This window comes from Opisthocomus hoazin, chromosome 19 (genome assembly GCF_030867145.1).
Source record: "Opisthocomus hoazin isolate bOpiHoa1 chromosome 19, bOpiHoa1.hap1, whole genome shotgun sequence".
Lineage (NCBI taxonomy): Eukaryota > Metazoa > Chordata > Aves > Opisthocomiformes > Opisthocomidae > Opisthocomus > Opisthocomus hoazin.
Window position 1 is genome coordinate 12455152 of NC_134432.1, and position 26149 is coordinate 12481300.

The window sequence follows — 26149 nt, forward strand, 5'->3', positions numbered from 1 at the left end:
CATCCCCCTGGACCACTGGAACAGGCTGCCCGGGGAGGTTGTGGAGTCTCCTTCTCTGGAGATATTCAAGCCCCGCCTGGACACGGTGCTGTGCAGCCTGCTGTGGGTGACCCTGCTTCAGCAGGGGGTTGGGCTGGGTGACCCACAGAGGTCCCTTCCAACCCTGAATGTTCTGTGATTCTGTAACCACCCCCATCCCCTGCGGAACGGCCCCAGCACCCCTGGGATGCTGCGGCACTGCCCGCATCCCTCTCGCCTCCCAGGTGCCCCCACGGTGACAGTGGCACCGCGAGTAGTGACAGTGCGTGCTGGGCAGCGGGTGCTGCTGCGCTGTGCCGTGTCGGGGGAGCCCACCCCCTCCGTGGAGTGGCAGCGGGACGGGAAGCCACTGCCGGAGGGTCCCCGTGCCCGTGTCCTACCCAACGCCACGCTGCTCCTGCCCGCCGTCAGCCACCGTGATGCCGGCAGCTACTCCTGCCTGGCTCGTAATACCCTGGGGTCTGCCATCGCCCACGCCACGCTGGCTGTCGCAGGTGGGTGTCTGCCCCAGGGCCTGGGGGCATCTGGCTGGCTTGGGGGGCTGGAGCTGCCCGCAGCACTGTTGCACCCTGTAGTAAGACCTCCTACGCGGTGGTTTGGAGGGATATGGCCTTTCTTTGCTCACTCTAAACCCCTGGATTCATGCTCTGGTTTGCTCTCTCCTGTCTCTTCCACGGCTCGTCTGAAGGTCTGAGCCCAGATGAACCCTCACCCAAGCATCTGCCGTGTGCCATCCCGTGCCCCTGCTCGTCTCTCCCCAGGCTTCCTGCATGTGCTGCCCATAATTAAATTCCCCTTTCCCAGGGGCTCTGCTAAATGCACAGGCACATCCTCTCCCGCTGCCTCACCAGAGCCAAGGGCTGGGCTGACCGGCAGCACGGGAGAAGCGCTGGGTGCCCTGCGTGCCCCCTGCAAGGCTGCTGCGTTCTGCTGCCAGGCTACCCCAGGAGAAGCAAAAGCTTGAGGCTGGGGCCAGGGTCATTGGGGGTTGATACAAAGCAGTGGCTTGGGGGGTTTTGTGCGCTTTGGTGAGCAAAAGGCGTAGGGCCATGCTTGCAGCATCCCCTGTCGACGCGGCACCATGCAGCCCTGACCCGTGGGGTCTCCGGGGGCTGTGCTTCCAGCTAGGTTTGGGCACTGCCTGCCTTGCTCTGGCTGCCGTCACGTCCAGAAAATGAGGTTTTCTTGACACATTATGGAGAGGGGAGACAGGCAAACACCATGCTTTCCCATGGGAGAGTAGCCCAATGCCCCTGTTCCTCTTGCCCCAGAGGAGCCACGCCGGGTGCGGGGCAGCCTGGTCGGTGTTCTCAACACCCACGAGCTTGGCGTTGCCACCCTTGATGCCAGCGTGCTGGACGACCCGCACTCGGGCACCGTCGCCATCCGGAGCAGCATTGGCAGCATCCCGCCCGCCGTAGGTTCGTGGTCACCCCTGTCCTCCCCCCAGGGGAGGATGAAGGCCAGGTGAAAATCTTGGGGGGAAGATTTTTTTCCCCCAAAAGCAGCATCCCCTGTCTCTGCTGGACCCTGTGGGCGAGGGGTGCCGCGGTGGCTGGGGAGGGCTGGGTGTCCCCTTGGGAGGGGCTGGCTCTGCAGTGACACCTTTTCTCCATCACCCCCAGGGCCGCTGATGAGGGTGCTGGTTGCCACCATCGCCCCAGTTTACTGGTCCTTGGCACACGCCGGCAGGGATGCCCAGAGCGGGTTCCTGCTCACCCAGGGCACCTTCCGCCATGAGTCGCAGCTGGAGTTTGCCACAGGTGAGGGGTGCCAGGGACCCCTGGCCACCACCTCCCCCATGACCCATCCCCGGGCACCCAGCCCAGTGCTGGGCTGAGCTTGGCAGCCAAAGGTGGAGCTGCGTTTGGGGGTGCTGCGGGCTGCCTCTCACCGCTCCCTCCCTGCCAGGGGAGCTGCTGCGGGTCACCCACCTCGCCCGGGGCGCGGATGCCGCGGGTGCTCTGCTGCTGGACAGTGTGATCAGCGGCTCCGTGCCGGAGAGCATCGGCGAGGCCGCGGTGCTGCTGCAGGTGCCAGTGCTGCCCGTCCTCCCTGCGGGGCTATGACTCCCATGCTGGGTTCCCGGGGGGGTTCATAGCCTGGGCCGCCCCTCCCTGCCTCTCCCCAGGACTTCAGCGAGCGCTACGTGCAGACGGGCACGGGGCAGCTCTCGGGGAGCTCGGTGCAGAGCTTCCTCTGGGATGGGCGCATCACCCGTGTCCGCTGCAACCACACCATCGTGTATGACCCCCCCGAGGGCTCACAGCCCCCCCGGGTGCAGCATGTCCGGGCCAGCGCCGTCAAAGCCTCCTACGACCCAGCCTCAGAGCAGCTCCGCTTCCAGCTCCGTGCCTCGCTTGATGCAGGTGATGAGAGGATTCCCAGGGATGGGGCCGGAGATGCTGGGCTCCCTTCCTGGTCCTGGGTGGCGGTGGGGATGTAAAGGGTACGTCCCTGCGGTGACATGTCCCTTCTCTGCGTGATTCCCAGGGGCAGACGGAGACCAGTGCCCGCTGGGATTCATCCTGGGCCCCCAGCAGCTGTACTGCGTTGGTATGGACCATTCCCAAGGGGAGCGTGAGGATGGTGAGGGGCACCCACTGCGTGGTGCCACCTCCCCGTCCCCCCAACCCCGTGCCCTCTCTGCTCCCCAGATATCGATGAATGTGCCGAAGGGTCCCACGCCTGCCGCTACAACCAGCTCTGCCAGAACGCGGCCGGGACCTACCGCTGCGCCTGCCCTCCTGGCTACCGCTCGCTGGGCGCTGGCTGGCCATGCCTGGGTACGCGCTGGGGTCTCGGGGGACACGTCCTTGGGCACAGGGCCACGGTCGCTCCCCTACCCTGCTCCAGCCTCAGTTTCCCTGTCCAGCTGCATCTCCCCATCTCCTTCCTCCACCAGACGTGAACGAGTGCCTGCAGTTTCCTCCACCGTGTGCCTTCGAGTGCCGCAACCTGCGGGGCTCCTACCAGTGCCTGTGCCCCGCCGGCAGGACCCTGCTGCCAGGCGGAGAGTGTGGCACAGCAGGGGTGGATGGAGGGGACACAACGGGCAGCACCCCCCGGGACCCCCTGCTGCACTGGCTGAGGCCGAGCAACCCACAGGGACGATCCTTCTACACCCAGCTTGCCCTGCGCCGCGTGGCCAAGGCTGCGGGGCTGGGTGCCCGGGGTCCCCCCTGCCCCACGGGCTTCGTTAGGAGGAATGGCACCTGCGCCGGTGAGTGTGTGTCGGGGCAGGGCTTTGCAGGGGGTCTGGAGGCCACTTTGCCCAGAAGGCAGCTGCTGCCCCGTTTCCCCTTTTCGTTAGCATGCCTACTTGTGGGGTCGGGGTCTCCCTGGGCTTGGCCGTGCCGGGGAGGGGAGGCAAAAGCCAGGTTGCCCCCCAGAGCAGCGGGCACCGGAGGGAACCGACGCTTCCCCCCTCTCACCCCGCAGACCTTGACGAGTGCCAGACGCTGAACCAGTGCCAGCACGAGTGCAGGAACAGCCTGGGCAGCTACCGCTGCATCTGCCCGCCTGGCTACCGGCTGCTGCCTGACGGGAAGACCTGCCACGGTCAGCGCGGGGTGATGCCCCTGCCCTGGTTGGCATCCCTGTGTCCCTCGGGGTGTGAACCCCGTCCCCACAGTGCCCTGGGTATCATCCCTTTGGGGCTGCAAGCCTGGGGGCTTTTGTCTCACTGCCACAGTGGCTGAGACCCAGGCAAGGGGTGGGAAGGTGTGGGAGCTGGGGTTTGGATCCCCATCTCGCCCTGGGGCACCCCGGCACCCTCAGACCTGTCCCCTCTCTGCCCGCAGATGTGGACGAGTGCGCAGAGGGCACAATCCGGTGTGGCTCCAGCCAGATGTGCTTCAACACCCGCGGAGGTGCCCAGTGCGTGGATGTGCCATGCCCAGCCGGGTACCGGAGAGGCTCCAGCCCTGGGTGAGTTGTGCTCGGGGTGCCTGTCCCACGCTCCTCGTAGCACCTTGGACTCCGGTGTCCTGCCCGCTCCCGACACCCCGTCACATCCCCCGTCCCCCCGGCTCTCGTGCAGGGTGTGTGTCGGTCGCTGCGCCCCGGACTGTGGCTCGGCTGGGCCCCCCACGCTGCGGCACCAGCTGCTCTCCCTGCCCCTGGGCATCGCTGCCGGCCGGGACGTGGTGCACCTTGCCCCGGGCACTGCCTTTCGCCATCGCCCCGTCTTCACGCTGCTGGAGTGGGAGCCTGGCAGCCCCTTCGCCCTCCGCACCGAGCGGGGCCGGGGCATCGTCTCCACTCTGCGCCCGCTGCGGGACCCCGGCACCCACCGCCTCAAGCTGCAGGCGCTGGTCCCAGGCGGGCAGCGGGCACCCAGCATCTTCCTCCTCCTCATCTCTGTCTCGCCCTACCCCTACTGACACAGCGAGGGACAGGAGGGGACATGGGGTCACGTCTCCTCCTGTCCCTCGCCACCGCGCTGGTGGGGGCACGTGGCTCTGGGACAGCAGAGCTTGCACCTTTCCTCCCCCCACCCCCCCCCCCCCGAATCCCCCCTTTCCCCCCGTTGCCTTCACCTGGGGCAGGACCCTGACTCAGCAGGGCCCTGGGGGGACAAGATGTCGCGTCGGGCTCTCGCAATCGGGTTTTGTTACAACCCCACATCTCGCAGCGGCTGTCTCGGAGCAAACACAGCTCTGGACGGCCTTGGCCACCATCAGCCCCCAGACAGACGGGGGGGGGATGAGACGGGTGACAGCGACCAGCGAGGGCCCTGCTGGGGTGCAGCATGGGGTGTCCCGGGCTGGGGAGGGCGCAGGGCACCCCGGCAATAACCACGTATTAAATTGAAATAGCCTTGTCTTCAACTTCTTTAATCCACTTGGTTTCTGTGCACACTTATTTATTAATGGTTTTGTTCCAAATAAAGGTGTTTTGTGGGGAAATATCAGCTGTGCTTGAGGAAAGCAGCTTCCTTCAGCCTGACTTCCCAGGCTTTGGGCACCTCCCTGCGTGGCCTTGGACCATAGAAGGGAGATAGTCTGGATGTAGCAATGCTGGGGGGCCAATGTCCAGCACCTGTGGGTCCAATCCTGCCCCAGCATCAGCTCCCTTGGTCAGCAAGACCAGGCTCTGGCCTCTGTGCACGTGGTGCGGGTGGAGGCTGTTCCCCAAAAGCTGTTTCAGTCCTACTCCACGGCACTGGCTGGAGGGATGGGGGGTGCTGGCCCTGAGGACCTGAGCCCACTGAGCTTTGGGCCCTTGGCTCTGATGATGGCCGTGCACCCAGGGGAGGATGCCGAGGTCAGATCCCATCGCTGGAGCTTGCTCTTGCCGCACCCGTGCGGGGGGCACCGAGATTCCCCCAAAGGGCCCTGTCCTTGGGGTTAGGGGTTTCCCGTCACCCAAGGCCAGCTCTGCTGCTGGTCTGGGGTCCCCTGGGCACATGCAAGGGGAAAAGGTGGTTTTGCCCCACGCACAGCCCCCTGCCCCATCCCCTCCTGCCCACCTGGGCTCCCGCTTCTCCTCCCGACGGGGTTTCAGATAAATTCAACCTTCCCCCATCACTCTGTGCCAGGGAGGAGAGCTGGGTGGTCTCAGAGGAGGCTCCCCCCTGCCCCCTCCGTTGTCCCCCTCCTCGGGGCAGGCGGCTCTGGGGAGGTCCCCCGAGGTGGGCACCCCCGAGGTGCGGTGTGGGGGCTGGTGAGGAGGTCAGGAGTGGGGGGGGAGATGGACATGGGTGATGGCACCCAGAGCAGCCGCGCAGGGAGCTGGGGCCGGGCACCATCTCCGCCCCGGCCCGGGTTGCCAGCTGCCCCCCCCTTTCTGCCCGCTGTGCACGGAGGGCAGGGCCTCGCCGGGGGACGGTGCCCATGGAGGGGACAGTCCCGCGGCGGCTCCGCCTGCCCACGCCCGGCTATAAGGGAAGAGGAGGAGGAGGAGGAGGATGCTCCAGGCACCGGACCGGAGCGCCGAGGGCAGCCTATCCCTGGGGAGCGGGTGAGTGGGGACATGGCAAGGGGGGGGAGGGGGCAAGGGGGAAGCGGGTCCTTCGCCTTGGGGAACTTGTCCCCTCGCCCCTGGCTGTCCTCTCTCCACCCACCCATGCGTCTTCCTCACCCCTGGGTGCTGGAGAAGGGCTTGCTTGTCCCTGCTTCTCCCAGCGCCGGGAGGTGCAGGCTGTAGTCAAGCCCCTTCTAGCTCAGTTTGGGGTGGGGGGGTTTCCAAGAGAGTCCCATCTCCCTGAGGGGTCCCCTTGGCCATCCGCAGGGAGGGGAGCTGGGACCTTGGCATCACCCTGTGCCCTCCCTGCTCTGCTCGGGGGATGCGGGGGAGCAGGATGGGACCCTCCCCACGAGGTGGAGGAGCGATGCTGAGGCAAACCCCAGCACCAGCGAGGGCTTCCCCCTGTGCCTCTGTTGCAAGAACCCCTGGGGACCCTGCCCCACGTCTGCCCCACTGCCTGCCCCACTGCCTGCCCCAGCCCAGCCCGCAGGCAGCACACGCCGGAGCAGAGGCTGCTCCTCCAGCCCGGCGGGCAAAGGCAGATCTTCCCTGTACCAAAGTTTCCAGCTTTTTATTCGCCTCTTTTTTTTCTTTTTCCTTTTGATTTTAAAAACCATCGCTCAGTTTTCCTGTGAAGCAGAGCAGCGGGAGTCGCTCTGGTAAAAACCCTGCCCCAACTCACAAGGAAATTGCTACAGAATAATAATCAGGGCTGAGAAAGTCCCACCACCTTCTGCTTCGCTGAGCTTTGTTTGCTCTGATTTATTACTACCTAACGCCAAAACTTCGGGGCTCTCCCTTCCTGGGCAGGCAGGCTTGGCACGAGCCCCGTTTCCAGAGCTGGAAACACCGGTGGCCCCACACCATTCCCAGGATGCAGGATGCGACCCCAGGGCAAGACGCCCCAAGCCCCTCGGACTTTTTGTGGGCAGTGTAACGTGTCTGAGAAGGCAAAAATTGGAGGTGTTTTCCCTAACTGCTGCGGGGCTGCTTGTGAAGCGAGCGTGCCCGTTCTCAGAGCTGCTCCATCAGGCTGGCAGCTGTGACAGTGACTCTGGTGGCCGTGGCAGGGATGGGTTTGGGGGATAAAAGAGGGAATTTGCCCAGCAAGGAGCTGCAGGTGCAGTGTCACGCTTGGGCTGGGCTCTTTCGGGAACTGCAACTGCCTTCCTGTAAATGTCCCGGCGAGGAAGGGCACGGCCGAGCACTCCCGTGGGGGCCCGAGGGTAGGGAAACGCCGGTTGCACAAGCCCGGGCGCTGCCTGTGTGGGCAGGCTCCGGGAGCCGAGCCGCAGTTACGGGGCTGTCAGACCCCTTTGCTCTCGAGCCAGGAACGGGCAGCAGCAGCCCAGATCCTGCGCCTCGGCTGGCCCCAAGCCATGCCCTGCGGGCTGCTGGCCCCACGCTGCGCTGGCAGGGCCAGGGTGCCGGGCACACCCCGGCGTCACCGCATCCCGCTGCGAAAGGTGCTGGGTGGGCCAGCCTGGAGGGGCTCGGTGCGGAGCCTTCCCGGCTTGCAAAAGCAGGAGCAGGATTGTGCTGACTCAGCAGCAGCGTTAAAGTTGCTCAGGACGGGATTTGGCCGGCTCGGCTGTCTGCCTTCCCGGGCCAAGGGTCAGCTGGCATCGCCTCTGCGTGGGGCCCTGGGATCCACAGCCCGGCGCGGGGACTGCAGTGACGGCCCCGAGCCCCTTCCCGCGGCGGGATCCCCCACCCGTCCCCCTGAGCTCCCGGCCGCCTCGTCCTGCACCATCGCCTCTTGCTGGCTGAAGTCCTCCATCTCCTTGGCCAAAGGACAAGGGACAGCGAATCCCCACATGGGGGTTCACGCTGGCAAGAAACACGGGGCAGCATAATTAGGACGAATGTCCAATAAGTATTAATTAGACGTGGGGCTGGGTGTGGGCGCTGCAGCTGTAGCACGCCCGGCAGTGCCGGTGGGCGCTTGGGACCGAGCCGGTGGGCGGCTGCGCCCGTCTGCCGAGGCAGCTCCTCCGCACCGGCGCTGGCGCCGGGCCCCGACGTGCCGGGTCGTGCCCGAGCAAGGCATCAGGCTGCGTCTAATTCCTGGCCTCCGCGGCGTTGCAGGGTGCTTGCAGAGCGTGGGGCAGGCTGTGCTGGTGTTGCTAGAGCGAGAGCCGCATGGAGCAAAGGTAAGAGCGAAGTGGCCTCCCCAGTCACCGGCTGCTGCTGGGTGCACTGGTCGGCACGCGGGCAGGGTGCTCGCCCCGGCTGGGAGTCGCAGTCTGGACGTGGCTGCAGTGTCAGAGCTCTTTCTCCTGCCCCCAGACTCCCTCCTGGCTCCTGGCAGCCCTGGGAGGACTCTTGGTCTGACTGATCCCCCTGATGCCGTGGTGAGCCCCCTCCCGTGCTGCTCGTTGCCCTTGGCCTGGTGCTCCCAGCAGGGGAGGGGGCTCAGCCAGACCTGGCACAGTGTACTACTGTACTACCCATGGCCCTGGTCCACGGCAGCACCCGGCACAGGATGGCACCAGCTCTCACTGCCTGTGAGCGAGAGAAATCCTGGAAACCCACGTTTTAGCCGGAGAGCTTGTCCCAGCACCGGCGGCTCCACCACGTGCTCCTCCACTTACCCAAGCCGCTGCCAGCCCCCAGCGTTTAGTTTGCCGTGGGCTTTGCTTCTTGCCTCCTGGTTATTCATCTCTTGGATAATGTTTGTCTTGCCCAGAATTTCCCATCCCCAGGAGAGCCCTCGCCCCTGGCTGCCCTCCGTGGCCGGCTGGACTGTGACGGCCCTGTGGCCAGTTCAGGGACACTGGGGAAGGTTTCATGGCTGCTGGCGGCAGCATCCCTGCGCTGAACAGGGGCTGGGGCCGTTGTGAAAACCCCTTTCCCTTTGCTTTGCCAGTGCCATGGCTCAGCCCAAGGGCACCGTGGTCCTGGCCTACAGCGGGGGCCTCGACACCTCCTGCATCCTGGTGTGGCTGAAGGAGCAGGGCTACGACGTCGTCGCCTACTTGGTGAGCCCTGCGCCGAGCCCTGCCCCACGGACCCTGTCCCCGGGGGCTGGGAAGGGAGGGGGAGCTGGGTCTGGGGACCTGGGTGTGTGGCGGGGGTCCTGGTGTGTGCGTGGCCATGGTGGTGACTCTGCTTTTGCTGGTTAACCGGCGCTCAGCCCGGGTGCTGCTCTTCTGAGCTGCCAGCCCTGCGCGGCACAGTCTGTGCCTGCCAGCAAATGACCCTCTGCTAATGAGGGCAGCGTGCTGGGGAAGAGCCAAGTGAGTTAGGTCCCTGAGGTGTGCCATTTTGGGGGGGGAGCCCCAAGGTTTGCCATCCGGGGGAGGGAAGGAACCCTCTCCTGCCCATCCTGAGTGGCCTCAAGCCTGGCCAGCGCGGGCTCTGCTGTGATTTGCATGATACCCCGTGCCAAGCTGGGCTTGCACTGGGTTTTGTGGTCTCCTTTCAAACCCAGTCTTGGGTTTTTTCCCCACTTTCAGGCCAACATTGGGCAGAAGGAAGATTTCGAGGCAGCACGAAAGAAGGCGCTGGCACTGGGGGCTAAGAAGGTAACAGCGTCCCTCGCTCCGGGTCCCCAGCGGGCTCTGAGCTCCCCCTGCTCCCCGCTGTGGGGCTGAGCCCTGGGATCTCAGACACCCCATGGCTGGGGTCACCATGGATGGTGGGACAGTGCTAGTGAGGAATCCCTTTTCCAGAGGTTTTGCACCAAAGCAGCAACTAGGAAAGGGGAGGCGAAGAGACCCTTCACTGCCCCGTCCCCAAAGCCCCGAGGAGTGGGATCCCCCTCCCGTCACAAGGGTCGCTCTGTCCCGGCAGGTTTACATCGAGGACATCAGCAAGGAGTTCGTGGAGGAGTTCATCTGGCCGGCGGTGCAGGCCAACGCTCTCTACGAGGACCGGTACCTGCTGGGCACCGCGCTGGCCCGGCCCTGCATTGCCCGCAAACTGGTGGAGATCGCCCAGGAGGAGCGAGCCCAGTACGTCGCCCACGGGGCCACCGGCAAGGTGAGGGAGGATGGGGGCACCGGGGTGGGGACGGCGCGGGACGCCTGGGGGGGGTCAGTCCATCAGCCAGGCTGTGGGTGCCAGGAGGGGTGCACAGGGTGCTTTGTGGGCGCTCTGCGGGGCCATGTGAAGCCCAGCCGTGTTTCGACACTTCCTTCTCGCTGCTGGGATTTCCGCGCCCGGTTTCGGTTCCCGCTCCCCGTCGGGAAGGCCCCGCTCAGCACCCGACCCCTGCGCTCGGCGAGGGGCTGCCCGGGCCAGGACCCGGCGGGGGCCGAGCCCGCCCCGCCCGGGCCGTTGCGGGGCACCCGGGGCAGGGTGCGGCTGTCCCCGTCCCCGTCCCGGTCCCGCCGGCCGCAGGAAGGACCCTTTGCCACTAGAGGCAGCCAGAGACCGTGGAAAGGATGCTCGGGGCCGGCCCCTGCACGGAGTGGGGGGTTGGAATCCCCAAATTTCCCGTGGGGAGCGTGGGACCTGAGGGATGTGACCGTGGGCCGCCCCCCGGCACCTCCAGCCCGTGCCCGCATGCTGCGGGGACACCCAGGGCAGGATGACGCTGTCACCAGAGGTCACAAGCCTGGCTCTGTGGGACCCTTGGGTGCTGTGCCTTCACCCAGGACCTGCCGGATGACCACTCGTCACCATCCCGCAGGGACCCGGAGCGTAGACCGAGCTTGTCTTGGCCCAGGGACAAAGGCGAGGTGCCCACCTGGAGGCGTCTTGGTGCAAGGGGCTGGGTTTGGAGGTCTCCTGCTGTGGCAGATGACCCTGGAGGAGGTTAGGAGCATGCAAAGGGGAGATGGGGCAGAGGGTCAGTCACAGGGCTGGAGGACTTCATGGCTGGAATAACTCTCGTTTCTGCTGCGATGGGTTCCCTGCACCCTTTCCCCGTCCATCTCACCCGTCCCCAGCAGCCCCCAGAGTGATGCACCCCCAGCGTGACAGTGTCCCCTCCGCTCCGGGGTACCAGCAGCACCAGCCGGCCCCGTTGCCAGGGGCACCCTCGGCTGCTCCCCAGGCTCTGCCCGCTCCCCAAGCCATTACAGCCGCGGGCGCAGGCAGGGACCGACCACGGGTAACTCGACCCGGCTGCGCCCCGTCCCCGGCTGCGGCATCTTAAATGCGGGCCATCTGCGGCGTCCCCGCTGCCGGAGCAGATGGACTTGTTTTGGGCCTGTAAGGGAAATGAGTGCCTTGGTGGATCTACTCGCCTGTGTGTAATAGTCCTCCGGGATCTCCCAGCCCGGCTGTAAATGTATCCTCCGGGCCGGGGCCAAGAGGAGGGGAGGGGGGGTCCTTGCGCCCCTTGGTGCTGGTGGAAAATAGGCTTTGGTGAGCGCTATTCCCCTGGAAGTGCTAATGACTCCTGGGCTCGCTGCTCGCCCCTTCCCAGCTACCTGGCCTCATTAGTGGGCTCTCATCAGCACAGGATGATTAAGATAAAGGGAGGTTCAGAGCTATTTAATTATGAGCTGCTGCGTCCTCCTGGATGCTGTGGTCTTCCTCCCGCCTCGCCCTCACCCTCCATGTGTCCGCTGATGCCTGGGGGCTGAAATACCCAAATCTGGGTCTCCACTTGTCCTGTTTTAGGAGTTTCAGCCCAGAGGAGAGCACGGCTCTCGGGTAACCTCGGGGTCAGCCGGGTTCCCTCGGAGCCAGGTGAATGAGCTGCGGCGGGGGTTTGGTCGCTCGGTGCCCAGTTCTGTCAGGAGCACCAGGAAAGGGAGGTCTGGGTTCAAACCAGCTGTGGAGAAGGACCAGGAGTGACCCTGTGGGACAGAGCCATCCCAGGTCCCCCTCCCACTGCCCTCCATGCTGGGGGAACAGAGGAGATAGATGGGTCCTCAGCCTCAGGCCTGGCTTTTCCAGTGAAAATTGCCAGCAATCCCATCCCAGTGGCATTACTGGGAAAACAGGCGTGACCCATGTCTTGCACAGAGAGCCTCCGTCTGTGAAGTCCCGGGTAGCGTCAGCAGCCATCGTGCCTGGCTGGTGGCTCTCGCAGGGAGCTGCAAACGCCCCGCTCAGCTGAGGGTCTCCCAAGCCGCAGGCTGGGACGCTTCTCCCAGTGGACATAGGACAAGTGGCTGTCCTGTGCTGGCTGGAGCTGTGGAGCCGAGACCCTGAGCCACGGCCCCTCCAGCTCTCTGCTGCGGGGATTTTGGTCCTGTCCCTGCTCAGGGAGAGCAGCCAGGAACAGGGAAACGGTGGTGGGTCCTCTCCCGCCGTGCCTGAGGTCTCCAGCATCGCAAGGGGAGCTGCTACTGCAGCCAAGCAGCATCTCAGAGGCTGCATGCGTGTGTGCTGTCACATGCATGTGCTGCCACACACGTGTGCACTGCCACACATGTGCTCTCCCAGCACTCCCTGAGCCTCCCAGCTCCCCGGCCGAAGCCATGGGGCTGCAGCACAGCTGGGAGCTGCTGCTTTATCACTGCACTTTTAATGCTCCTTCCTTTTATTTTAACAGTTCCCACCAATTTTACAGTTTCTTCCCCCAGATCCAAACCTGCAGCCCTGCCAGGCCATGTTCCTCTCCCAAGGATGCTGTATGGCCCTGGGCCAGCTGGTCCAGGGACAAGGCCCCGTCTCCCATCAGTGGAATCTGGGTGGGGGCCACCCACCTCCCACCCTGCCCTGGTGTGGGGTGACCCCTCAGCATCTCCCATTCATGTTTCAGGGCAATGACCAGGTTCGGTTCGAGCTCACCTGCTACGCCCTGTGTCCTAAGATCAAGGTAAGGCACCCAAAATTGTCCCACTGCTGGGCTCCTGGCCCCCTCCCCAGCTGCTGGGGAATTTTGTTTTAACACTGATGCGAGCGGTCGTGCCTTGCTTTAACAAGCTGCCAGCTGCACCAAGCGACGTTTTGGCATTTGAGGGGGCTGTAATGATCCTTAATTGACCTATTTTCACCCCAAACACTACAAGGCCACAGAGGAAACAGTACCAAGGCAGCTGCCGGATAATCGATGCTGCGCCCAGCGCCTTGTTAGGGTCAGGGATTTGGGTTACTCCACCCTTGTGCGGGGAGATTAAATTTCAGCTGGGGGACTGGAACCATGTGGGTCCCAGCTCCCTGGGGCTGGCAGGAGCCCTCCCCTGCGGGGAGCCCGTGGGGTGCCAAGGGGCAAAGGGGGCCCAGGGGTTGCAAGGGGGCTGGGGGCTTCTCACCTCACGCTCCTGCCCTCCGCCAGGTTGTCGCGCCGTGGAGGCTGCCCGAGTTTTACCAGCGCTTCCCTGGGCGCCGCGAGCTGATGGACTACGCCAAGGTAGGGATGCTCGGGGCGGCCGCGGGATGCTCAGCGGGTGGGAGCAGCAAGCCCTGCGTGACATCCCTGCAGCATCACGCTGGAGCCTTCTGGTGTGGGCTATTCTCCCCTCCATGTGTTTTTTTTTCCTCCTTTCTTTCTAAAAGCCCCATAATTACCTGGCTATTAATTGTAACCCGTTTTCCAAAGAAGCTGGTCCCAGCTCCCTGGCTTGTGTAACAGACAAAGCAAATACATTCGCCTTTGTTGTCCCTTCCTTTTTGAAGTACAAGTTGCAATAAAACATATTAGAAGTTTTGCATCAGGTTTTTACGTGCCCACCAGGGTACCTTTCTTTTTTAGCGACTTCATGGAAATGCTTGACAACTCGGCTCAATCAATCACAAGGGAAAAGGCAGCTCTGTGCGTAAACCAGAAAATTGCTTCGGTTTTTAAATAGCTGCCATCGAGGCTGCCTGGGTAATCTCTGGGAAGGCAAGGTGCGGAGCCGGAGGGATGTGGCGCGGGGCGAGGAGCCCTCCGAGCCCATTAGGGCAGCCGAGAGCAGCGTGTTGAGGATTGTGTTTGCCATCTGCCGTTGTATTATGAAGGGGCGAGTTTACGAGAGCTTTCCATATGTTGCCAAACAAATCGTCAAATGGGGGAGTTATTAAGAGCGCCACGGTTTTATTATATGGAAAATGGAACATGTGTTTTGGGTTTGGGGTTTTGTTTGGGGTTGGGGTTTTTTTTGTTTGGAAGGGGTGGAAAAAGGGAAATGGAATGGGTTGGGGCCCCATTCAAAGAGAAAAGGTTGGCGTTGAGGGTTTGTAGTGTCTCTCGGTCTCTGGTTATGTTTGGCATTAAAATAAAATGGGGATTCCCTTCTTTTTCACGCTTGGGAGAGGGAGCTGCGTGGCCAGGTCCTTTCAGCACCTGGATGCACTCACCTCGGTGCTCGGGGTTTTATAACGTGATGATGTTTGGAGCTCGGTTGCTGCCAGGGAACGCGGGGATCCGTGCTGCTGTGGCACAGCGCTTGCTGTAGATTTGCTGCCCGGGGCTGGAGCCAGCCTTGCTCCAGCAGCAAGCTGCCCCAGCGCCCGCTTCATCCCTACAAGCAGCCAGGGCTGAAACCCCTCAGTGAGCAAGGTGAGGCTCTCCTGGATGCTGCTCCAGGACGAGCCATCGCCATGGGACAGAGCTCGTCAGGGCTGTGCCCTGAGAACGAGATGTCTCCTTCCTCGTGGGACACTTGGCCCTGGCCCAGGCTGCCTGGTCCTGGCAGTTGTAGGTACGTGGGTCTGGACTCGGAGGATCCCCCTTGAAGTGATAGCGTGGGATGAGGATGGGCTGGGGAGCACGGGCGTCCCTGGATGCCAGGAGGAGCAGCAGGGCGAGGAGAGAGCCAACTGGGGCTGGTGCCGCGCAATCGGTAGGTATTTGTGTCTGAAAGATGGTTTATTTATCGGGGTGTGATGGATAGCGCGGGGAGAGCTCATCAGAGGGCACAGCCTCCCCTGGCGCCGCGCAGCTGAGTGCGGCCCATCAGGGCCCTCGGCATTAATTTCTTAGCTTTAATTAACTAAGGTGAAAATAACTAAGGTGAAATGCCCTCTGCCAACATCTGCGAGGGTGCTGGGATGAGGAGGTCGGTGCCGACGAGAGCGTGGTCTGACCCCAGGCTGGGCTGAGGTCTGTCCCCCAACCCACGGTCTCCCCTAGCATTATTTGGGGGGGCTTTGGGGGGCTGGGAGGCACCTGCAGCTCCATCCGTCTGAGGGACGGGAGAGGGAGAGCCATCTTCTCACTGTTTGCTGGAGAAGCCAGGCGATCCCCAGCACATGTGCCCAGCAGGCAGCGTTTTGCCCTCCCAGCAAGCCCAAGCTTGACTTTTGAAGCCTGTGGGAAGTATTGACATGCTCTGCCAGCTCTCCCTGTGGGCAAGGTCTGTGGGCAAGGTCTGCGGGCAGGAGGGCAGCCCTGCAGAGGGGCCTGGGTTGAGGAGGTGAAGGCTGCCCGGCACCCACCTCCAAAGCCTGGGATGGGGTTCCCGGGGGATCCCACAGTGGAAGTATGGTGTGGGACCAGAAAACCAGGACCTGTTAGTCTGGAGCAATGTCCCCCAGTGCGTGGGGCTGAGTGAGTCACTCTGCAAGCTTAGGAGGGTATCTCAGGACCTTGCTCCCATCTCAGATGATGGGTTGAGGACCACGAATGAACCACCACAAGCATTTGCTTTCCCTCTTCGCAGCAAACAAGGAGCCTCTGCTCAGCCGCTGCTCCTCAGTTCCCGGCTCAGCCCTTGGCTGCTGTCCCCACTGTGGTGACACTGAAGCAGCAGAGCTGCCCGGCAGTCTACAGGCTGTATGGACACATTGAGGCATGGTAGGAACCCACAGCCACCACTGCTTCCAGCCCTGGCTCGCCATGGTCATCCCGCAGCTGGGACATCGAGGTTCAGCACACTGGCAGGGTGGGCGACGTCCCCACTGGCTCTGGTTTTTAGCTCGCTGCCGTTGCCTCTCCCGCTAATTCCCCCGCGTATTCACCTTGTCTTCACAGGCAATTTCCCCCATTGAAATGTCAGCGGATAATTGAGCGCGCCGGTGACCTTGTTAGGGAGCTGGGCCCGGCGCTGTGCACTGCACCGGGGAGGCAGCCGGTGCGGGGCCGTGCAGCCCTGGGCGCGGCGCAGTCGGGGTACCCGGGCTCGGGGGAACGCCTGCCGCCCATGTGCCGTGTGTCTGCATGGCCACGTGTCTGCACGAGGCTGCGGGGACACGGGTGGTGTCCCCCCGCGGCAGAGCATCAGTCCTGCTTAGGCTGCAGAGCATCCTGTGGTTTTGGGGACTTCTGTCCCCGTATCGTGTCCCCTTGATGAGGAACTCAGCCAGGGGAATGCGCCATCCTGGAGCCGGACTTAAGAAAAGTGCACAACATCCGTGCCAACGTCTCCCTTTCTTGGGTTCATGGGAGGGTTCCATCTCTGCTGGGGCGGCTGTTCTCCTCATGGCTGAGGAGTCCCTGACGTCCCCGTTGAGGTGGCCCTCTTGGTGGGAGCTGATGAGGCCCAGGATCAGGGACACAGATGTCCACCTTGCTCCGTGCTGCCTTGCTGGTGGCCGTGGGCTGTGTCTTTGTGCTGCTGGGGCTGATCCCCGCAGGAGCCGGCGCCGGCGGGGCCTGGCTCTCCCCACAGGCTGGCCCACTCCCGCTCCCTTTCTCTTGGCAGAAACACGGGATCCCAGTGCCCGTGACGCCCCAGACACCGTGGAGCATGGATGAAAACCTCATGCACATCAGGTGAGAAGCCAGGCGGGCAGGGAGCTCCTGTGGGGTGCGAACCTAGAGCCTGGGGCCCCCCAATCCCCCCGTCCTGCGTGCTCAGGACAGCCCTTCCCACCTCCAGGATCTCAGCCTGCCCCACCACGTGCTGGCCAAGGGTGACCCCAAAACCTCCAGCCTCCCTGTTTGCCCAGTTGTCCACGTCCCACATGGCAGTATCCATCTACTGGGCTCTCCCAGGCTCCGGTTGCTGCTAAAAGCCTCTGGAGATCCATGACACGTATTGACACCATTCTCATGGGGTGGTGGGAGTTGGGGGGGGGGGGTTCATCCCAGCGGGTTTTTGGGGTTGCAGGTGCTACAGTGACTTCTCTCTCCTTCCCTGCTCGCCGCAGCTACGAAGCCGGGATCCTGGAGAACCCCAAGGTAATCGATCACGGCCGGTGTGGCAGCCGTGGGGCCGGGGGCATCTCGCGTGTTTGCAGTCTAATTGGAAATTTCACGGTGGGCTGTGTGCGGTGGGGGGGTCCTGCCGCCCACCCCGGCCCCTCCGCATCGGCCACGGCCACCGGCGCGCAGAGGGGCAGGGACCCTCTCAGGGTGACACCGGAGGGGACAACGTCGCAGGGCATCACTAAAGGAGCGATGAGACAGACGAGGGGCTGGGACCTCCGGGTCGGGTCCCCTGCCCATCCCTGCAGCCCTCCCCTTGCGTGGGGGGGCTTGGAGACCCCCAAGGGCCCCTGTGGGACCACCGGCTCCCGGCCCCGGTCGGGCTGCCCGCCGGCCCCTGCCTGCGCTGTTCATGCTCCAGCGGGTCGCGACGCTCGGCGACTACTTAGAACTGTTCATCAGCGCTAATGAGACAGCGGGGGGGGGGGGGGGGGGGGGGGCGAGGCGAGGGGCCGGTTCGCTGCGGGGGGGGGCCGGCGCGTGCCTCCGGGGGGGCGTGAGGAAGAGGAAGGTGGGGGGGGGAGTGTCTGCGGGTCGGGCTTTGCAATGCTGGGCTCTTGGGAGTGGGGGGGTCCCCTCGTCGTGGGGAGCGGTTGGCACAGGGGTGGGGGGCGATGGCTCCAGCCCCGGGGCTGGCGGGGGGCCGGGGGGGGGCTGATCCCCGCACCCTGTCCGGGGCACCCACCCCGGGGGGAAGACCCCTGCCCAAAGCCGGGGCCGGTTCAGCAGAGGTCGGAGCGGCCGCCCGGTCCCCGAGCATCTCCCGGCCGGTCCCCGAGCATCCCCCGGCCGGTGTCCCCGCCGTCCCCTTCCCCGGCCCGGGCACCGGGGGCAGGAGCCGGGGTGCCGGGCACGGCGGGCCCCCTCCCCGAACCCCCGGGACCTGCCAAACGCAGGGATTTGAAAGCAGATGGTTGAGCTATTTTCTGCCTCTGTGAGGCCCGATTGAAGGGCAATGAGGCAGCTAATGCGGAGAAAGATAGAAATTTACTTGCTTTAACTTCATATGGCACTCTGAAAGAGTTCATTCAGTCCCGGGCACAACAATATCAGCCGGATGAATAAACCATTTGCGGCATCGATAGCTCTGCATCATGGTTTACTTCATGGACCATTTGCTTCCAATTTCTTCTCTTCTTGCCCCGTTTTTCTTGCTTCTTTCTTCACCCCCTCCCTCTCTCCCTTTCCACACACTCTTCCTTTTTTTTTTTCCTCCCCCCTTTTCTTTTTTTTTCCCTTCCCCCCCCCCCCCACTCCCCTCTCTCCCCTTTAAAGATGACATTGCAGGACTAGCCCCCCTGCGGGGAGGGATAAATGGGAGGCATTGATACACTGCAACAAACTATTTGTCATTTGAACTGTGCTTTTAGGAGACGGAATAAAAAGAGGACAGGCTCGCACCGTAATGATGGAATGCAAGCCAAATGTCACTTTTATTTCTATTTAGTTATTTTATTTAATAGGGGTTTTCATAGTTGGCTCGGAAAATTGGAAACTACCTGACTCTGACTTCCAATGTTTAGTAAAGAGTTTTTAATACTTTCCGGTATTTTTTCTCCTCCCGCCCCCCCATCTTTCCTTTTGAACTCAAAGTTTTTCATCATCTCTCGCGGGTTTGTCTAGTTAATAAGTGTGATCAGGGCTAGGAGAGGCCAGACGATGTAAAATTGAAATCCGCAGCCCGTGTAATCTGTGCATGCGGGGGCACGGGGGACGCGCGCCTGTGAGCGCCTCTTGTTTAAAACATGGAAAAGGGGCAAAAAACGAGAGAAAATGGGAACTTCTGGGTAGTTTTGCCAGAGCGTGTGCTGGGGTAGTTGTGAGTGTATTCCCGGGATTTGGCTGTGGCTGCTGCCGGGACGTGGGCCCCAGGGTTTGGGGTGAGGCGAGAGGGGTCCCTGCGGGGCAGAGGGGTGGCAGGGATGCTGGCAGCTGGATGGGCTCCCTTGGGTGCTGGCAGGGATTGGGCTTTGCTATTTATTGGACTGAAAAAGAAGAGGAAGTTTGCACTAAAAGGCTTTAGCGAAAACTTTAAAAATTTAAATTTTTAAAAAACTGTAGATCTTTAAAAATTATAAAGGAAAACTTCTGCAGAGTAATTAATTTTCCCTTAAAAAAGCTTAATTTTTTTTTAAAGCTATCCCTTTTGCTTCCCCCCCCTCCTGCCCCCCCAACTAGTTTTCTACCTTGTCCTTTTTCCTCCCTGGAAAGGAGGAGCAGGGAGGAGAAGTCAGCAGGAGAAAAGTTGTGCTTTAAAAAGCAGAGGAGAAGCAGGGGGAGCGGGGCCCGGCTGACCAGAGCTCCAGCTCTCACCAGCGGGGTTTTGTGGGGAAATACCAGTTTACCACCGCTTAAAACACTTGGAGGAGCAGCTCGGTTTGGAGAAACTCCACCCGAGCTGCTTGCGCCGGGGTTTCGGGGCGCTGGGACTCCTCAGCCAAAGGCTCCTTTGCAGCGTTCCCTCCAACGCCGGCCACGGGCAGCTTTGGCCCACCCTGCTCCGCAGTTCACTTGCTCGCTGCTGGCTGCCTTCCCACCACTCCGTGCCTCAGTTTCCCTCCCCTCCATCTCCCGGAGCTGTGGCTGCGTCGGGGGGGGATCTCTTTAGAGGCAGGAGTTTGCAAATACCAGTCCGAAAGTGTTTCGGGGCCAGCGCACGCAGCAGCATCGTGCTTGAGTGCCGAGGGGCACGCAAAATTGCAAAGCATTTGCTCTCTGGGACGGAAAGCTTTTTTTTTTCTTTTTTTTTATTGTATTTCCTCCCCCCCTTCCTTCTGGCACTCGCTTCATTTGCGGCAATTCATCGTCAGTGCCCAAGCCTCCGGTGGCCCAGCTCTGACGGAGATAAGATGCCTCTCTCCTATAAATCTAGAAAAAAAAATATACATAAAGGTTGATGTGCTCTGAAATGGGTTTTTGCTTTGTTCCTCTATTTTCCCCCGTGTGTATTAACCCCGGGGACACCGTGAAAGGGCCGGTGTGCCGGGAGCACCTGCTAGGGTCAGGCCTCCTCATTAGTTTTTTCGGTCAGCGCCGAATAAGCCCGGCCGTGGCGCGGGGACGTGTGGACGCGCTGCTCGCTGCCCTCGTCCCGCTTTTCGCTGCCTGACTTGCTTCTCCGCAGCCATCCCGCCTCCAGCTGCGGGGGCGTCGGAGGAAAAGATGAGATCAAGTTGAGGGGAAAAATTGGCTGATTCCTCCAACCCTTTTGTTGCTGGGGCCCTGGTAAGCGCCGGTGCTGTGCCGTGCCGGCCCCGTGCTTTGGGATGGAGGATGCCCAGCAGGGATGGGGGATGTGCTCTGGGGTTGGGGTGCCGGCAGTGTTGGCCATGCCAATGCCACTGACTCTCGCTCTTCTCTTCCCCTCCCACAGAATCAGGCCCCCCCCGGGCTCTACACGAAGACCCGCGATCCGGCCACCTCTCCCGATGCCCCGGACGTGCTGGAGATCGAGTTTGAGCGGGGTAAGCACCTCCTCGCAGCCGGCCCCTTGCACCTCTGTGCCCCGAAACCGAACCCCGCTCCCTGGCCAGGACTGGGGGACGCCAGCAGCCGGGAGCGTCCCCAGGGTGGGGGCAGACAGGGTGAGCCTTGACTTGTGGTGTCAGGGCTCAGGATGGTGCTTGCAGCATGTTGGGGCTCTTCAAGGTGTGCAGAGGGTCTGGGTATGTTTTGGGGGGGCTCACTGGGAAACTGCCTGAGAGCAGAGAGGGGTCCGAGCCCTGCCCCAGCTGTCGAGGTGCAGTGGGCACGGGGTCCCCTTCCTGCACGCAGGTGGCCCTGGGGACACGCAGGTGGCCCTGGCCGGTGCCACAGCTGGGGAGATGCTCAGCAGGGTTTGGCTAGCGGTGCTGTCAGCGTTGCACGAAGGAGACGGGGACACCCGATTCCATCCCTGGGGACGCACGGCAGCGCCCAGTCCTGGAGAGGGGACATGAGGTGGCGTCTCCCGCCTCTGCCAGCCATGGGCATCCCCGTGCCACCATCCAGCCTGGCAGCAGCGAGCCCAGCCCGGGCTGGGGGGAGACCCCGCTGGGAGGGGGCACCCCCTCCCTGCCGCCAGCATCCCCGCTCCATTCTAAGAATCCCCCTGCGAGGAGCAGCCCCCCTCGCCTCAGCCCATTCAGCTCCTGGTTAATTTATTTGAAGTTTTAATCTAATTATTAACTATTTTAAAGGCTAAGCAGCTTTCACCAACAACGGGCCTGACAACGTCGGCTGTCCGCCGAGCGGAGCCCGGCCAATACCCCGGCCGAGGATGCGAATAGAAAGAGCCGGGGCGAGGGGAGGGCGCGGAGCAGGGGGGGCCCCGCACCGAGAAGCAGCTTAAGGTTCATTATTGCCGCGAGTTACATTTAATAGCAATTTACAACTGAGTTTATAAACCCCTGGAAAAAAAGGGGGTTTAAGGGCGGGCTGGGGGGGGGGCGGGGAGCTGACAGCCCCCGTCACCAGACAGGGCTCTTGCGGGCGCCTCCGTAATAAAGACTAGAAAGGGAGGCATTGAGGCTGATTGGCAACTGATAGTGCGTTCCATGGTAATGAGGAGGGCAGATGGAGGGGGGATTAGCCTCCAACTCCGCACCGCTTCGCTTTGTGGGCCCCGCAGCCCCCTTGTCAGCTTCCTAATACATTTATTGCTCATTTCACACCGCTAAAGAAAAATGCCTCTTTCTATTCAGCATCCCCCCCCCCCGACCCCCGCCTTCGCTCCTGCCCAGCGCCCTCAAAAAAAAAAAAATTAAGGGGAAAAGAGGGGGGGAGGATTAAAAAAAAAAAGGTGCAATAATTAATTCATGGCGGGGAGCACCCCGCGGCGGGGTGCGTGTGCGTGCGTGTGCGAGCGGCTGTGTCCCGGTGTGGGGGTCCCCCTCAGACGCCCACCGTGCTGGCGGGGGCGGGGGGATGGACACACATGCATTTGTCAGCCCCCCCCCCGGCAAGGGGTTGGTGGGACAGAAGGTGCTGCGCTGTAAGACAATTGCCGAGCGTGAAATTCAATTAGTTAAGGGCCTGGTTGCAATTTCACAGGCCCTAAAAAAGAGAGAGGCAGAGGAGAGGGGAAAAGAGGAGGGGGACGTTTTTATGGCCCTTTTTTTATTTATTTATTTTGCTTCTCTCCCGAGGGGGGTTCCCCCTCCCCTCGCCTCCCCCCCGCGCCAGCTTGGATATGCCTTTTTAAGAAGTTATTTAGAGTTCATATCTGTCACATCTATTTAACGCCCGCGGGGTGATGTTCCGGGGGGATCCTGACACCGGCTGATCCTGCCCGTCCTCCCTCCCCGCCTCCGCAGGTGTCCCCGTGAAGGTCACCAACGCCGGGGACGGAGCCACTCGTTGCTTGGCCCTGGAGCTCTTCGTGTACCTGAACGACATCGCGTGAGTGCCACGCTGTCCCCTGCCACCCGCCCCGGCAGGGTCCCCAGGGATGCTGGTCAGCAGCGGGAGGGTGGGATGGTCCCAGTTGGGTCCCAGTTGTGCCATTCATGCCAGCAAGCGGAGCTGGGCACCAAGGCTTAAGGTTGATGCTCCCTGTGCACAAGAAGGATGAAGTCTGATTAACACCCTGTGCGTGCGCCGTCAGCCCCCGCCGCACAGTCAGTGAGGGCTGTGCTGCCCGCGGCGGGGGGCTCAGCCTCCGGGCATCCCTTGCCTGCAGGGCACCCTTTGCCCCTGCTCCCAGCTCAGTCCCGGACCCCCAGCTCCTGCATCCTGGGGGGCCATTGCCTTGCCCCGCCTGCCTGAGGGGCTCAGTGTCCCTTTTGGGTGGAGAGTTGGCTTTTCTGGGGGCACAGAGACGTGCTGGCTGGGCCCATCACCCCGTCCTCCCCCTGCCTCCACAGCAGCAGCTCCGTGGGGGTTTTCTGCCCTGTGCCACCCCGCGCCTGGTTTCTGTGCTACCGGGGCAGAGCCATCCCCAGGGGCTGGCACAAAAATACAGCAGCGCCCGTGAGGGCACCCGCTCCTCCCGCCCCGCACCAAGTGCAGCCCGGTCCCGGCCATCCCACTTTGTGCCTTTATCTCCCCGGCGCTGAATGGAAATGAACTTTTCCATGTAGTTCTCTTTTTAAATGTTAATGAAGTGGTTTTAAAATGACTCAGCCATCAGGAATACAGCTGCTGCCGCAGGTCCTGTCTGCTTGCCCGGTTTATTTTCCAGTGGCCCAAGTGCCACGGCTGCCTGCGGCACTGCCAGCCCCAGCGGCCAGCGAGGATGGAGAGGCTGGTGGCACAGCAAAGAGGAGGGCAAAAGGAGAGAAAATCCATCTCTTGTCACCAGTCCTGTCGGGGGGTCACTACCAGAGGTCACCAGTGCTGCTCAGGGGCTGGCCACGCTGTCATTTGGGGTTTGTCCCCCGTTGTTCCCCGCCTCAACCCACCTCTCGCGGCTACCCACGTCCCGCTGCGGGGCTGGGGCTGCTCCAACCTCCCTTCTCCTCCGCAGGGGCAAGCACGGCGTCGGGCGCATCGACATCGTGGAGAACCGCTTCGTTGGGATGAAGTCCAGAGGTGAGTGGCCGCTGGCTGGCAGTGCCACCTCTGCCCTAAAAACAGCTAAAAAAGGGAAAACCCTGGTGGGACATGGTGGATGCTCAGCATTGCCGGGATGCTCTGGCTCAGGCCATGCCAGCAGCCATCAGCTGCTCCCTTCCCATCAGCTTTTGACTGAGATTTCCCTGTGACGGGGAGTTCTCATTGGTCTCTAACGAAGGCAGCCGCCTGCTCGCTGGCAGCGTCACTGTTTGCTCCAGCCCTGGGGTCCCAGTGCCACCGGAGACCCCGGGTCTCAGGCGAGACCTGTCCCCAGTGGGGAAAAATGCCAAGCTGTGGGCTTGCTCGGGAGGATGCTCGTGGGAGGTCCCGGAGAGCGCGAGGCTGTGTGACACAGGTACAAAGCACAGGAGGCCAATGCAGGTCACCGAGGGTGTTTTTTTAAAGCCAATTCTTTGATTTATCTGTGCGTTTTTGAGGCTGTGACTCTTCGTATTAATCATCCATTAGGATCAGCTTCATTGGGAATCTCCGGAGGCAGCAAGCTGCTCCGCGCAGAGCTAAGTAGTGAGGTGGCTCATCATCATTTCCCATCCCCTTGCCCCTGCTCTTTTGTTTTAAATCTCGTTAATACCTAATTAGATGCTCCCTTTCTTTAAACTTGCCCTTCATGCAGGGTATCAGCAAATATTTTGATAAGACTCAGCCCGGAGTCTCTCTCCCCACCGCAGGGCACCAACCCCTTTGCAAGAGCCTCAGCCACGAAAGGCGAGAAACAAAACCTCAAATCATTTGATCTGGGTTTGAATAATCGAATTAAAACCGAAAGAAGGAAGAAAAAAAACCTCAACCCCAAACCACACGCATCAGCCTGCGCATTTGCATGCAGGATGCTGAGTAATTTGTCAAAATCTATTTTATTTTTTTAAGAGCCACTGACACGCTCTAGTGACCCTTCTAGCATTTAATAATTTCTCTAAACCCCATTTAACTGTCATGTCTGTCTCCCGTGTGACATTGCCGAGTGCTCGCCGCTGTGTTTGTGCGCCGGCAGACGCGGGAGGACTGGGCTTGCTGGGGACAGCGGGGGTGGGCGCTCCCCGGGGACGAGCCCTCGCCGGCGGGTTTTGCCCCTCGCTTTGGGCAGGATCCTGCCCCTGGTTTTGCTCCTTGGGGTCAGCAGGAACCTCTCCCAGAGACGCTCTGTGGGAGAGATGCAGAGCTGAGACAGGCGGGGGCTGGAGCAGGAGGGTGCTGCCGGTACCTGCCTCCCCCCGGGAGTTTTGGGGTGCGGGGCAGCTCGGGGTGGCCCCACCACCGCTCTGCAGCGGCATTTTGGGATTAGCATGAGCAGGGCAGGAGATGGGACCTGGGCTCACGGGCGGGAGGAGATGATCTCTGAAATCCCAGCCGTGTGCAGTGGCCCCGACGGCTCAGGGCTCTGCAGGTTCCTTGGGGCAGCACAGGGACCCCTCCTCCCGGGGACTCCCCATCTGCAGGGGAAACTGAGGCACGGGCAGCCAGCAGCGCAGCAAGAGCCCCCGCGGAGGTGGCAGCGAAGGCTCCTGCCAGGTGCCTCCTCTCCCTCACCTCCAGGACCCGGGGAGTCAGGGAAGAGAAAAATTCATTTGCATTGATTTTTACTAAGCGCCTAATTGAACTTCGTTAAGGCCTAATGGGCGAGGGGCGAGCTGAGCATGCCCGCGACAGCCTTTTAAGCCCTATTAACTCAATTTTGCCGTATTTGTTTTAGTGGGAGGAGGGTGGGTAATTATGGGGTGCCTGGGAGCAGCACTGCAGCCGGCTGGGGGGGCCACGGCCGGGGGCTCTTGGCTGCGAGCTGGAGCCCAGCCCTGCCTCTCCCGCCTTTTCACATCCTCATTATCAAATTATCTTTTTAACTCCGAAGGGGGGCTAATTAAGTGAAGTAAATTAAATCAGTGGGGAGGAAGCGGGAAGAAGGGGATGGCTGCTTCCAAAAGCGCCGAGCGCTGCCTGCGGTTGGGGCTTTTCCACCCCTCAGCTCTCTCCTTCCTTTTGCCTCTTCCTCCCCTCGATGCGCTGAGCGGATGGAGGAGGAAAGCAGAAAAGCCCTTCCCTGCGATGAAGCCGAACCAGGCCACGCACAGCCTCGGCCCCGGACCAGCGGTGGAGATTTGGGCGGCATCTTCCCGTGGGCAGCGTCACGCTCCCCGTCGGGAAGGCGCCGCACCCCGTCCTGTCCCACGGATGCCGTCCGTCGGGAGTGACAGCCCACACTCAGCACAGCAAAATTGCTCGGATGGAGGGGAACTGACAGCTGAGGTTACAAATTAGAAAATTTTAAGCAGCGGCAGCTATCTCCTTGGCTGCCCCCCTCCATGTTCCCCCCCTTGCTCCAGCCCCCCCTCCCCAGCAGTAATTACGGGGTGATTGAAGCTTCGCCAGGCTGCAGTGCTGACACCTCTGTCTTTTTCCTGTAAACACGGGGAGATGAAAATAGACACTTGGAGACTCTGCGAGTGTCACTTTGAAGGTGTCTCTTGTCTCCTTGGCGGTGAGGCTGCGAGCGTGGCTGTCAGCTCCCCCCCCAGCCCGGCTGTCACGCTGTGGTCCCCAGTCCTTTAACATCAGGTCCAACAGGACAGGCAGGGCTGCAGCGGCAGGGCAGGACGTGGGCACCGAGAGACAAAC

The 26149-nt window shown here is 62.0% G+C and overlaps 2 protein-coding genes across 2 annotated transcripts in view; both read left to right on the plus strand.

Moving 5' to 3' along the window:
* HMCN2 (hemicentin 2) overlaps window positions 1–4954 on the plus strand; it is a 37644-nt gene extending 32690 nt beyond the window's left edge. Inside the window, exons 73-83 of the mRNA XM_075439592.1 lie at window positions 264–533; window positions 1311–1460; window positions 1665–1802; window positions 1951–2072; window positions 2171–2408; window positions 2533–2595; window positions 2697–2825; window positions 2945–3262; window positions 3481–3600; window positions 3843–3969; window positions 4082–4954. Of these exons, the coding sequence (XP_075295707.1) occupies window positions 264–533; window positions 1311–1460; window positions 1665–1802; window positions 1951–2072; window positions 2171–2408; window positions 2533–2595; window positions 2697–2825; window positions 2945–3262; window positions 3481–3600; window positions 3843–3969; window positions 4082–4424 (2018 nt within the window). The 3' untranslated portion in view covers window positions 4425–4954. The remainder of the gene's footprint in view (window positions 1–263; window positions 534–1310; window positions 1461–1664; window positions 1803–1950; window positions 2073–2170; window positions 2409–2532; window positions 2596–2696; window positions 2826–2944; window positions 3263–3480; window positions 3601–3842; window positions 3970–4081) is intronic.
* Window positions 4955–5981: 1027 nt separating this feature from the next.
* ASS1 (argininosuccinate synthase 1) overlaps window positions 5982–26149 on the plus strand; it is a 28361-nt gene continuing 8193 nt past the window's right edge. Inside the window, exons 1-12 of the mRNA XM_075439379.1 lie at window positions 5982–6003; window positions 8098–8162; window positions 8879–8990; window positions 9468–9536; window positions 9805–9993; window positions 12674–12730; window positions 13190–13264; window positions 16479–16549; window positions 16927–16957; window positions 20358–20448; window positions 22279–22363; window positions 23430–23494. Coding sequence (XP_075295494.1) covers window positions 8152–8162; window positions 8879–8990; window positions 9468–9536; window positions 9805–9993; window positions 12674–12730; window positions 13190–13264; window positions 16479–16549; window positions 16927–16957; window positions 20358–20448; window positions 22279–22363; window positions 23430–23494 — 856 coding nt within the window. The 5' untranslated portion in view covers window positions 5982–6003; window positions 8098–8151. The remainder of the gene's footprint in view (window positions 6004–8097; window positions 8163–8878; window positions 8991–9467; window positions 9537–9804; window positions 9994–12673; window positions 12731–13189; window positions 13265–16478; window positions 16550–16926; window positions 16958–20357; window positions 20449–22278; window positions 22364–23429; window positions 23495–26149) is intronic.